At 35.8% G+C, this 12,997-nt stretch overlaps 1 protein-coding gene across 1 annotated transcript; it reads right to left on the reverse strand.

Annotated features, from left to right (window-relative positions):
• LOC107618408 (protoporphyrinogen oxidase 1, chloroplastic) lies at window positions 211-5,159 on the reverse strand (the record flags this gene model as incomplete). The annotated part of the gene is given in 9 exon segments (XM_016320464.2): window positions 211-810; window positions 1,216-1,319; window positions 1,488-1,647; window positions 2,322-2,493; window positions 2,586-2,666; window positions 2,747-2,894; window positions 3,714-3,798; window positions 3,920-4,105; window positions 4,932-5,159. Coding segments are annotated over 9 exon segments (1,464 nt in total), but the record flags the coding sequence as incomplete, so codon positions are not given.

Raw genomic sequence — 12,997 nt, forward strand, 5'->3', positions numbered from 1 at the left:
GCCATGTACTGTTAACAAAATAAATCCCTTGAAGCTCATGTCCCTAACCCCAAAATTACCGAACACGTTAATCTTTTGGTTAGTAAACCTTAAGAAACTTGAAACAAGTTTTAAATAAGGACTTTGTTCCTTGAAAAACATAGATAGGGCCTATTTTGGCGTAACATAAGAATAAGTCTCAGCATCCCTTATTGGGATAGCGCAGAAGCATTTGAGGATTAGAACCACACAAGAAAACTATAAAATAAAATCAAAATGTAAAAATTTCAGAAACAAGACCTACAATCATGACACTCGTCCAATTGTTTCAGAATATTGCCTGGATTGTCATAACAGGTCAAAATCTACTAAGCCTATCAGATCAGAGGGGAAGGGTGGAGTAACTGTGAGAACTACTTTGCTAAATACATCTGAAATCCGCATCTATATGCAACTGAATCTGCCAAGGACCTGAAGTGCCTGATTTGAGCAAAGTTGCTATTACAATTCAACGGGAAACAAATATTACCACTATTTGTAAACCTTCTGTGCAAGAAAATCATCTACTTCGGCAGCTATCTCATAGGCTCCCTCAACACATCGACCCAATGCAACGCCCGAGACATAGTTGCCCCCAAGGAACAGCCCCTCAAACCCAGTATTTTTGAGAGAAGATTTAGCAATATCTAGCAGATCAAGATGGCCAACTAAGAACTGTGGAATAGCTTGAGGCCAAACTCTCACCCCCAACGCGAATGGATCCCCGGCATTTGGGTTTATGAGCATTTTTCTCAAATCTCGATCTACTGCTTCAACAAGTTCACTATCCGTCTGCCATTAAAGTTTAACAAGACAAGAATTTAGAAGAAACAAAATGTGGGAGAAATGCAGATCAAGAAATAAACTTGATTATATATAACACAGTAGTTTATACTGATGTGTAATATCATAATAGCAACGATTTCAAGCATATTTAATCAGCAAAAAGCCATGAACATGATGCTTAAAAGCTAGCACCACCAATAATCAAGCAGAAACATTTAAAACAAGTATGTGGGACCATAATTGCTTCAACTAGACAAGCAGTACACAAGTTATTGATGAATGGTTCTTCGTAGTTTATACCATCCATGAAGGGTTTATGCTAGAAGGAAGGCTAGTTCTATAAACCCAATTTGATACCGACTAATAAACATCATTTATATTAAATGTTCATGTTTTATAAAAATGTTAAACCTTTGATAAAATTCCAGGATTAGTAGCGCCTCCGATGTAGTTCAAGAGTAGAACCCTTCCATCTGGTGCTCGGTTAGGGAACAGTGATGAGCTGTATATAGTTCCTGTCAAAACCACGTAGATGTATTTTCCTTATTACAAAACCTGATGCAACACAACATTGCATTCTCCAATCCCAAATTCAAAGTAGAAGGTAATAATTAAAAAAAAACATACGGCAACTTAAAGTGTTCTAAGCCTCTGCTTTTTGCTGTATGCAATAAAATATTTACCTAATGTTTCCACCCCTTGGGTGCGTGGGTGCAATTGACCAAACCCTTTCAATTCACCATCTATCAAGCATTCTGATCGAATAGCTTCCTTTGGATAGGAAACAGAAACCGCAGCAACTGGAGGGTAATAAAACTTTGAAAGTGCGTCTGCAGCAGTCTCCTGGAAGAGAGATTAAGACTGATCTTAATATATAAAATAGACTATAGAGACTATCATTCCACAAACTGTTCATTCACCAGATAAATCATTGGTTGAGAAGCTTAGACTCAAGCAGAAAAGCTTGTATCAAAGGATGTGAAGTCCCGAAAACTTTGTTTACTAACTTCTAGAGCATGCTTGTGAGTGTGTACTATGCCTGAAAACATTTCTAATATATTGTTCTCCATTATTACTAATTTCATATCCAGACAAACATAAACAAATAGCTTTCGTCTGATGATGATTTACTAGTCAGGGAAAAGTCACAGAACGAGCAATATTAAGGTTTTTAGCTATATTGGTAACTCTTCTGCTATAATTATTGCACAGTTTAGGAAATCTATTATTATGTTCCTATCAAATTAAGAGGATCAATAAAGACATATGCAACCAGAAGCACATACACATGCATGTGAACAAATAATCACACACACACACGCACACACAAAAAATCATGCAAGCAGAGAAAACCAAAGCCCTGCCATCAGGTAGCAATTGATAGAAAATATGCAAACTTTTACATATTCAAATGTAAAGAGAGTTTCAATATCTTATATGGTTAAGTTCCGGCATTCTACTGACAAATACTCATTTCATAATTAATTGATATAATCCCCTTCAGAAAAGAAACTTACAGAGATGGAACGCAACAATGTACTGGCAACATGCGAAGGAATGGTCATGACAACACTTTTTGTCTGCAAAGAGACTACTCCCTCTGGCGTATCATATGTCAAACTGTACTCTCCACTATCCAGTTTACTAATACCCAAAAGCTTCCAGGATAACTTCACTTTGTTGCCTAACCTGTCAAAAGGGCAGAATTTTAATAGGATGACTAGTTCAGAAAACAGTTTTACATCTACTGGAATATTAGGTAAAGGGACACATAAGAGTACTTTGCAGAAATTGCCTCTGGCAACATGATAAGTCCCTTCCGGAAAGATCCAACGGTTTGGCCCTTTGGTGTTGGCAGGCGCCTACACAATGACTTGAATTAGTGAAACAACCAATAAATTGCAGCATGAATCCAAAAGCTCCAGAGCAAATATAATATTACGGATCTCGAGGAGGTTTTGAAGTACTCTTTCTCTCTTGTATTGCTTTGAAAGTGCCACCAATAATGCTTCCGCCATTTTGTTCAAGCCTCCAAACTTTTCCAAATGCCGCTTTCATACTTAATTTTGAAGGGTCACCCGCATAGACACCTGTTTATGGAACAAATTCGGCTGAGCAATAGCATTTCCAACAAAAAATAATGGTTTACTTGAACAAAAGAATCACAATTAAAGAGAAGCTAGACGATGTGACCTCACCACAAATTAATTACAAAATGAAATACAAGATGAATTTCAGTCTTTTATCAGTTATGAGAAATTTTAGCTGACTTGTATAATCTATCGAGCATGTGCTTTTACAATTATTTGGTTTTTTTCATACACTTCAGTCACGATTATAAGCAGGAAAAGAAAAGAGAGGAAACAATTCATTGTGTGTCAAGGTTATAGACCAAGTTTATGATTTCTAGTATATGCAATAAACAGAATCTATGAATAATTATGGACAATCAAATTAGATTGGACTTGCTTCTTTGGACTGGCAAATGTATTGCCCAACTCCAACAACCTCAAACAGGAAAGTAATAAAATTCAGTTTTATGAGGTAGCCTGTTTAAAGGATCCAACATAATATTCACGAATAGTTTAAATGAACACAGCAATGTGGTAGAAATTCACGAAGCTTTTACAACAATGAAGTTCTCAACTACACAAGTTTGTATCTCCAACTTTAAAGAAGAACAGTGATAAGACGGATTTATGTTCTATGGGAGTCTCTGAAACTTTGAATTCGATAAGGCTAAAAATCAGTTATCACTACGAATTGATTATATTTCACCAATAAAAAACTTGACATGATTAGATCTAAAAGAATATAGAAATCTCTGTCAGCACAAAATACTAAGTAGTTGGCAAGGATAACGAAAAAAAGAGTGAAAACAAGTCAATAATAAATATTCTGGCTCTCACCAGAACAAAAAGGTTCTATTAGGCGTTCAAAAACTTCATCTCCAAGGTTACGGCGCACAAACTCTTCAACTGATTCCTCGTGACCCTGTCACCTTCGTCAATATTACATCATATGAGAAAAATCATATTATCCTTGCCATTTACCCTTATGGGAAATGCATTGAGACAACAATATCAAATCAAAGAAAGGGATCAGGAAGACACACTGGAGGAGGAGGTCGAATTCCAAGTGCACCAAAGCCAGCTCTTAGCTTGCCACCAAAGCTCATCAAATCAAAGAAAGGTAAATCAGTTGGCTTCCCAGGCACTGGCCTCAATCTCCCATTCCACAACACAAATCGTGGCGCATTAGGATCACCAAGAACAAGTTCATCCTTCAGACCACTATCCACCTGCCAAAAACTAATAATTCAACCATGGACACAGAACTAGACAACTAATAACTGCAATATGCATAACAGTCCACAAATACAATTCACAATACAAGTGTAAAACATCAAATTAGACCTAGAAAGAAATGTGGACATCAAATTGGTCCTCAAAATAGTTGTCGCATGAATTTGGACTTCAAAAGAATAATTTTGATTTCACTTTATTCCAAATGTTAGCTGTCATCAAGAAAACATCAAATGATATCTAATTGTCATCCATCCTTGAAATATTATGTTTCATTTCTTTGAAGAACCAAATTTGTAGCCTAACTCTTTCGAAGGCCAATTTGGGTCCATTTCAGTAGACATTAGCCAACATGTTACAAATTTACAATATCAAGTCATGGCATTCAGAAAATGTAATGTCATTATATAACATGATATATCAAATGAAACTACTGGTTTCTTTGTGAAGGATAATAATTTGACTAGTGTAAAATTAAAATCAATTGAGGTTCTACTCAAAATTCATCATACCACAACAAACTGGTTCCAAAGTTCACCTCAAAATTCAAATTACAGACCTTAATGTTAATAAATTCCCCAAAAATGATGATAGAACATCCTAAAAAACTTCCTAAATACTAAAATGAAGTAAAAAGTAAATACCATAAATGGTTTGGAATCTTTAGAAAGCAATAAATTCTTCCTTCAAGAAAATGCTTAGGATAAAAAAAGTTAGAGAGAAAAACCATTTCGCCCATTCCATTCCGAATAACGAAACCTAAAAGACGATGAAAAAGGAAACAGTAACAGAACTAAGTGAGAAAGGGAACGTAATTCTTACCACCATGGTAAGCATGGGATCAGAGGGCTGGAAACTGTTGGGACCTTCCTCCCACAGATAACCGTCCCTCTCGACGGTGGTGATGTTGCCTCCAACTCGGTCTCGGGCCTCGGTAACGACGACGTTCGCGGCGGCCTTGGCGTGCTTGGTGGAGAGCGCCTGCGCGATGCAGAGGCCGCTGATACCGCCGCCGACCACAACACAGTCCACAGAGGCACCGACAGCGGAGCGGGGGAGGGAGGCGGTGGAAGATTCGCCGGCGAGGGAGCAGCGGATGAGAGGGAATTTGGTGGTGGAGGGATGACGACATGGAGACGGGAATGGGATGATGAGTGGGGAGTGGGGAGAGAAGGAGGAGGTAGGAGAGTGCATTGTGTTTTGGAGGAAAACGGTGTCGTTTGGGAGTGTCAACATGGCGGACATGGCATGGAATGGAATGGAAAGGAAGAAATGTTGTGAATGGGAAGGGGGCAGTTCGTTATCTTGGTGAAATCTCAGCTCATCAGTAAAGCCGATAGTGTGTCCAATAGACCAATACCATGCCAGTGTTTGATTGCACGCTAAGTAGCTAAGACTTCTACCATTCACTGTTCACTACCCCCGAAAACTTTTTTTTTGTTTGAGTAGAGTGATAAACTGATAATTAAGGGTGTGTCTGGCAAACACGTTGGGGAAGAGAGAAGTTCGTTTGAGCTTTTTGAAAGTTTTATTTTGATGTTTGGCAATTTTTATTTTTCTAAATGCAAAATTGATTCTGCCTCTGAACGTACGTCCAGTAAAAGCTAAAATTTGTACCTTCTGCGTTTCACGTTCATGGTTGCTGATTGCTATTAGAAAATTGGGTACAAATTTTTTTTACTAGTCCTACCCTTCATTTTTTTTTTCTATAAGAATGATACAATAACTATTACATGTTCTTTGTAGTTCTTCCTAATTCCTACTTCTTCATAGTTTTTTAGTTCCAATTTTTTTCATCAAAATCATTCATATATTTTTATTTTTTATTGTATTTATTTTATTTATATGATAAATATTTTTTATATTATTTTTTATAGTGTTTTGATTTTGCAGGTATATAAAAAAATTTATTTAAATTGATGTCTCTTTTAGTAATTTTTCATCTAAAAGTGATTTTAAGTAGTATAATCCAAACAACATTTATTTTACTATAATCAATTTTGATATAAAGATTGCCAAACATAAATCACGTTAACCCAAACTTACTTATCATCAAAATCAATTTTATACAAACTCCCATTTGCAAACTGTAATTATTGTGATGTATTCATTCAGGAAAGATTGTTGTTATTTAGATAACAATTTTTAGAGTGAAAATTTATTTACTTTGATAACATTTATGATAAATAAAAAGTATTAGGTAAAAATTATATGAAAACTCAAAAGATAATAAATATTTTATTGTCTAAAATTATATCGTTTTCATATTCATCCGGTAATAAGTAATAACAAGACACGTGTAGATAACGAAATACATGAACAATTCTATTTTATTTTGTACTATCTATTAATGAAGGACTCAAGAACATACATATTCATCATTTGTTATCATAAAAGACTTAATTGATTTTTTTTTCCGAAGGATAATTAATTCTAAGTTGAAATTTTTTAAGATTTAATTGTCACTTTATTCTCTTTTTTTCTAATTCCACTAGGTAATCAATATAAAGGACGTATCCAATTAGCACTTTTTTATTTTTTTTACAGGAACATCAATTCAAATTATCACAAAAAATATTCAAATTCTAATGAAAAAAATATAAAATCTAAAAAAAAAAAATCTAAAACCAAATAATAACAAATTAATTAGCTATTTTTTTTATTTTTTAAAAAAGAATGTGAATTCAAATTATTATAAAAAATATCTAAAAACTAATAAAAAAACACATTCAAAATCTAAAAAAAATAACAAACATCCAAAATTATTTTAAAAATTTCTAATAAAAAAAAATCTGAAACGTAATAAATAAAAACATCCAAAAGCTAACAAAAATGAGATAATCAAAATCCTTTTAAAAATTCTAAAATCTAGCAAAACGAAACATTAAAAAATTGAAAAAAGAACATCTAAAAACTAAGTACAAAACATCTAAAACTATTTAAAAAATCATCCAAAGAAAAAAAGAAGAAACATCTAAAACATAAGACAAAAATCTGAAAATTTAGCAGAAAAATATCCAAAACTAATAAAAAAATTAATCAATGCGACTTCCTTCTTCCTCGTTGGTCGTTCCGTCGTGATTCTCTACAAGCCAGCAACAACAAACATGTGGTGGTCTCCTCAGTGGCGTGATGTGATGCGTTCGCAAGGAAAGGGCACGACAGTAGTCGGCAGTGTTATTTTCACAAACAGAAGGTCTGTGGCCCCAGAGGGAGGCCGCTGCGTGCGGTCGTCGGTGCTCACGGAAGGGAGAGGATGGCGGTGGTCTACGGCGCTGCAATCGCGACTAGGGGTTGCGTTCCTGCCGCGGCTGCAAAGGAAGGGTGCGACGTGAACGCGACTGCAACGCAAGAGGAGCCTGCGGCTGTGCTCCGAGGTGGTCGACAGCGCTGCGTTCACAAAGGGATGGCGCTGCGTGAACACGGCGGTGGTCGGCAGCACTAGTTTCAGGAATAGATGGCGCTGCGTGTGGCGGTGGTCGACGGCGCTAGATGGACCTTGGATGTAGCTAGAGAAAGAGATAAGGGTTTGTGCGATTTTTTTTTCACAATGTACTACGAACGTGTGTGTGCATGAAATTAGATCGGCTCTTTAGGTGTTTATTTAATTTTTATTAGGACTTTTAAAATTAGATTTTTTGAAAATTTTTTAAAAAATTATTCAAGTTGGCTGCACATGTAGGTTTTTTTTTGTCTAAATATGAAAAGAAATAAAACAAATACTATCCTATATCCGAGCGGATGATTTGTTGGAGATCAACACAAAGCTCAGACCTGCACATGTAGTTGATCCTATAGATTTTCTCTTTTTTTTTTTTATATTCCCTAATAAAATTGCAAAGGGGACTATGTTGTTTTGGGCTAAAAATTAAAATAACTTTTAACACTTTTTTTAATTATTCTTAATATAAAATTATTTTTAAAATCATCTGAACAAAATTACTTCTAATGATAATGTTATTTAGTGTTCTTTGACTCCAATTTTCACTATTTATCACCTTTATTTCCACCACATACCAATCATTTTCTATGCTTTAATAGTTTATCGCTATTATAACCTAATTTTTTGTATCTAACAATAAAAACAAAGCATTCATATTTTTTTTGGAGGAAAAAAAATGAAAACGAGAGAAAATAGAAGGAGGAGGAGGAGGAGGAGGATGACGAAAGAAAAGGAGTCGCCGGTGCTGCCTCTTTCCGCTAAAGCATTAGTGCCTCTCTACTTGAGATCCATGGCCGCCAGCACTTGCCACATCTAGTGTTATTTGTGTCATTCCCGCTCTAACTTCCAAGATGCTGCAGCAACATTTCTTCTTCCACGAGTATTGCTGCCTACAAACTTCGCTAACCCCTATCCAAGCCTGCAAACTTGAAACTCCCTAACCATTTAATTTTCTTTAGAGTCACGAGTAGCTCCAAGACGGTCTTCCAGTGGTGACTCTCAACAATCTTCATCTTTTTTTATGGGATAAAAAACACCATTGTTGTTGGCTTAGGGCATTTTATTTCCCTTTTCTTGTTCTCTGCCAGTGTTCGTGCTTCCAACTTAAAGAGATCTCTATGAATTTAGTTTATCAACTTTTTTTTTTAATTTTCCGGTAATCAGCATATACTTTGAAGTGGGATGAGATTTGGGAGTGGTTGAGATGTTAGTAGGTGATAAAAATTTTTTTTTTAATTTTATTTTCATTAAGGGTAATTGGTCTAAAAGGATAATTTAAAAAAAATAACGTTAAAAATAATTTTAAACAAAAAAAATACATTATAGAAGATTTTGATTTTCACCCTAAAACATATATAACAATTAAAATAATACTTATTCAAACAATAAAAGACTACTTAAACCATGAAAATTTTTCAAATTGAAATTAATTTTTAAAATGTATTTATTTAATCAATTTATATATTTGTCGTTATTACATGTTTTTTTTTTTGAAAAAAATATAACTATATGCATGTTAACCAATGTAATTTTGATAAATGACAAACTTCGAAAAAGATAATTTTTGAAAATGTATGCAAACAAAAAAAAGCAAGTGAAGAAACATAAAAATCAATATCAAAAGAAAAAAATAATTTTAGGTGTAGTTTCTTTATGTAAGAACCAATCTCGTATCTCTTTTTCTCACATATACATAACACTTGAAAATGATTTCAAATGTTCACTTTTATGAAAACTATAATAGAAATTGATTAAGATAAAAAAGTTTTGTTAAACACTAGTCTAAAACATTTTAAAAACATGGTTTATGTTGGATACAAGGGATAGAATTAATTCTGCAAATTCTAGAATCGATTCTTTGACTATTTTATTAATTTAAAAAATTCTTAGAAAAAAATTGATTCTCCTAAGCAAAGAATTGATTCTCTTCAGCAAAAAGCTGATTCTCCAGCATTACAAAATTGAAGTTTGATTCGGTAAAGTCCTGAAATCGATTTTGTGTCCTAAAGAATCGATTCTCTAGCACATAGAATCATTTCTCCTTATAAAAGAATCGATTCATTTACTGACAAAAACTTGTAACAGCTAATTTTAATAAAATGGTTCCATTCCATCTGACTTGCAACATTCCAATACTTTGAAAATGCTATAAATAGGTATGTTGAGGTATCATTTGATACACAACACTTCCTTTAAGCTTTCTTGAGTTCATATATCAAATTTTTTTTATACAATTTCAAAGTTATTTATATAGAATTTGAGAGATATATAAATTTGTGTTCATTAGAGCTTGATTTGTATTCATTCACTCTTTTTAAGAGTATTCAATTTCTGTTTTCTTAAGTTATGAAAAGAGATTTTTGTAACTCTTCTTGTTGGGTTATTTACAATGAGATTCTCTAAAGTTGTGAGGCATGTTTATACACTATATTCAGTGAGGATACTAAAGAGGTGGAGAATTCTTAGAGAAGGTATCTCAAAGTGGAGTGGCTTAATGTACGAGTGGTGGTCATAATCGTGAAGTGTACATTATGTGCTCATTGTTATAGCGGTTTGTCGAACACCCTAGAAGTTTGGTGATATAATAGAAATCTTTGACACCTTGGTGGGGAGGACTGGACGTAGACAAAGAGGTTACATCAAACTAAAAATATATCGTCGTTTGCAATCTCTCTAAACTTTTTTTTTGGGTAGATTGAGGGGCTTTTGACAAAGAAAAACTAAAAGGTTACATTACGAGGCATAGGAGCCCCAAAAGCATCATTAACAACTATGGAACTAAGTAAGGGTGGAGGTGAGTTCCAATATCTAATCTCCAGGTTCTGTTCGAGGCTATGGGTAGCAAGCCAATCCGCACATCTGTTCGCTTCTCGATAGATATGTGTGAATCTAATTTTCCAGTCTCCATCGATAAGGGTTCTTATTCTATGATATAGTGCTGAACCCGAACTCGTCTTCTCCTAGTGACTTAAAATGCTCTCCACCACCGCTTTTGAATCACATTTCACCCACACTTTTGAAAAACCCAACGTTTTTGCCATCTCTAAACCAATACGCACTCCCCAGAGCTCAGCTATGAAGGCTGTGCAGAAACCAATATTTTTAGAAAAACCTATTATCCACTGGCCGTCACTATTTCTAATCACTCCACCACATCCTGCCTTACCTGGGTTGTTTTTTGCCGCTCCATCTGTATTCAATTTTACCCAACCATCTGAGGATCTATCCCACTTAATATTTATGAGAGTATATTGCTTAAAGTTAGGTCCATTTTGCCTAAAAATTTCCTAAATTTTCAAAGCATCTTCTTGAATAATCAAGTGTGTCATTGGAGGTCTTCTATAAAGATATTGGAAGATTTTCATGTTCCTCCAACTCCAGAGTTTGAAACAAGCCACCATGAAAGTGTTAACCCACTCCACTTGAACCGAGTTACCTCAATCGAAGTTTAAACTCCGCTGAATCCATTCCTTCCCCTGGACGTTGAAGAATAAAGGCAGGGCATCTGGTTTGACCAACCTCTTGCACACCTTCTTGGCTTCAATGAAGTCTCTGAGAACATGAATTGTATCTTCGATCTGATTGTTGCAATTATGGCAATTGAGGGAATTTCCATGCCACTTTTGCCTCCTTGAGTTTGTTGGCAGTTTCCCATGAGCAGCTAACCACATAAAAATTTTTTATCCTCTGAGGTCCTTTCCAATGCCAAATCTGATTCCACATACTGTTCTAACAAGTTGGTAGATTAGCCAAAGCTTTATAAGCCGACTTGACCGAAAATTTGCCATCCTCCGAATGTCTCCATGCTATATTGTCATGAGGGTCAGTTTCCTTTGGGGCAGGGATTGCATTGATTCGAAGGATGAATTCTTTGAGCAAGTACTTTCTGAGCTCCTCCATATTCCATTTGCCATCCTGAGTAACTAAATCTGCTACCCATGCCTCTTCATCAAAATTGGGGCCATTTGTATTTGCATGCTCAATTAGGCATCCATTCATGTTAAGCCAGTCCTCCTTCCAAAATCTGGTGTGTTTGCCATCTCCAACTCTGTGAACAGTACTTTCGGCTATAAAGGGCCAAATCTGTTGGAGAGCTTTCCATAGTCTCGAACAATTTGCTTTGGCATAAGGATTGAACGTTTGATCTCCTGAATTGTATTTATACCATAACACTTTGGTCCACAATGAAGACGACTCTGTTATCATTCCCCAGCACAACTTTGCTAGGAAAGCCATATTCATAACATCTAATTTCCTCAAGCCTAACCCACCAGCCTCCTTGGAAAAACACAAAGTATTCCAATTTATGAGGTGTGCCTTTCTCTTATTTTGGTCGTCACCCCAGATAAAGCGTCGTTGTTCTTTCTCCACCTGATTGCAGATCGACTTTGGGATCTTGCTATGTTGCATCGAAAAAAAGGCTATAGGTGTGATGGCTGATTGAGCTAGAACCACTCTCCCTGCCATTGATAAGCTATCTCGTTTTCATCCCTGCAAACGACCCTTCACCTTGTCAATAATATGACTGTAGCTTTGGTTGGTGCCTCTTCCTTCCAAGATGTATGCCTCCAAATATCTACCAACTTCCCTTGTCTCTTTGAAATCTGCAAGATCAACAATCTCCTGTCTCTTAGCCGGGTTAACCTTCTTGGAGAAGAAAACTTGTGTTTTTTGGCCATTCACTATTTGTCCTGATGCTTCACAAAATTTATCCAAACAGGATTTAATAACCTCCATTTGACTGCACGAAGCTTCTCCAAAAAGCATCAGGTCATCTGCAAACATCAAATGTGAGATGGGCAGACCATGCTTACCAATTCTGAAAGGCCTCCATTCGCCATTGACAACCTTATCCTCAATCAAATGCGCTAATCTGTCCATGCAAATAACAAAAATATAGGAAGACAAAGGGTCCCTGATAAACCCATATTTTATGATATATTTTATGCTTAGTTTGAGTGATTTATTTAATCCTTCACCCACTTATTCATATTAATTGCATGGTTTTACTTTCCCTTCCTTATTATGTGATGTATGTGAAAAACATGTTTCCTATGCTTTAAAATTAATTATTTTAATTACCTTTATTTCCATTCAATGTCGTGATTAGTGTGTTGAGTAGTTTCAGATCTTCTAAGGCAGGAATGACTTAAAGGATGGAAAGGAAACATACAAAAATGGAAGGAAAGCACGGAGTTTTTGGAGAAATTGGCATCCACGCGATCGCATGGACGACGCGACCGCATGCCAAGCGCGAAGAAGCAGCGACGCAGCCGCATGACTGACGCGACCGCGCGCCTCGAGCGAAACACATATGACGCGGTCGCATGACTGACGCGACCGCGTGACCCACGCGGACGCGTGACAGAGGCCACGCACCAGAAATTGCAGAAAACGCTCATAGCGAATTCTGAAGCCCTTTTTGGCCCAAATCCAAGTCCAGAAA

The sequence above is a fragment of the Arachis ipaensis genome, chromosome B09 (genome assembly GCF_000816755.2).
Source record: "Arachis ipaensis cultivar K30076 chromosome B09, Araip1.1, whole genome shotgun sequence".
NCBI classification, from domain to species: Eukaryota; Viridiplantae; Streptophyta; class Magnoliopsida; order Fabales; family Fabaceae; genus Arachis; species Arachis ipaensis.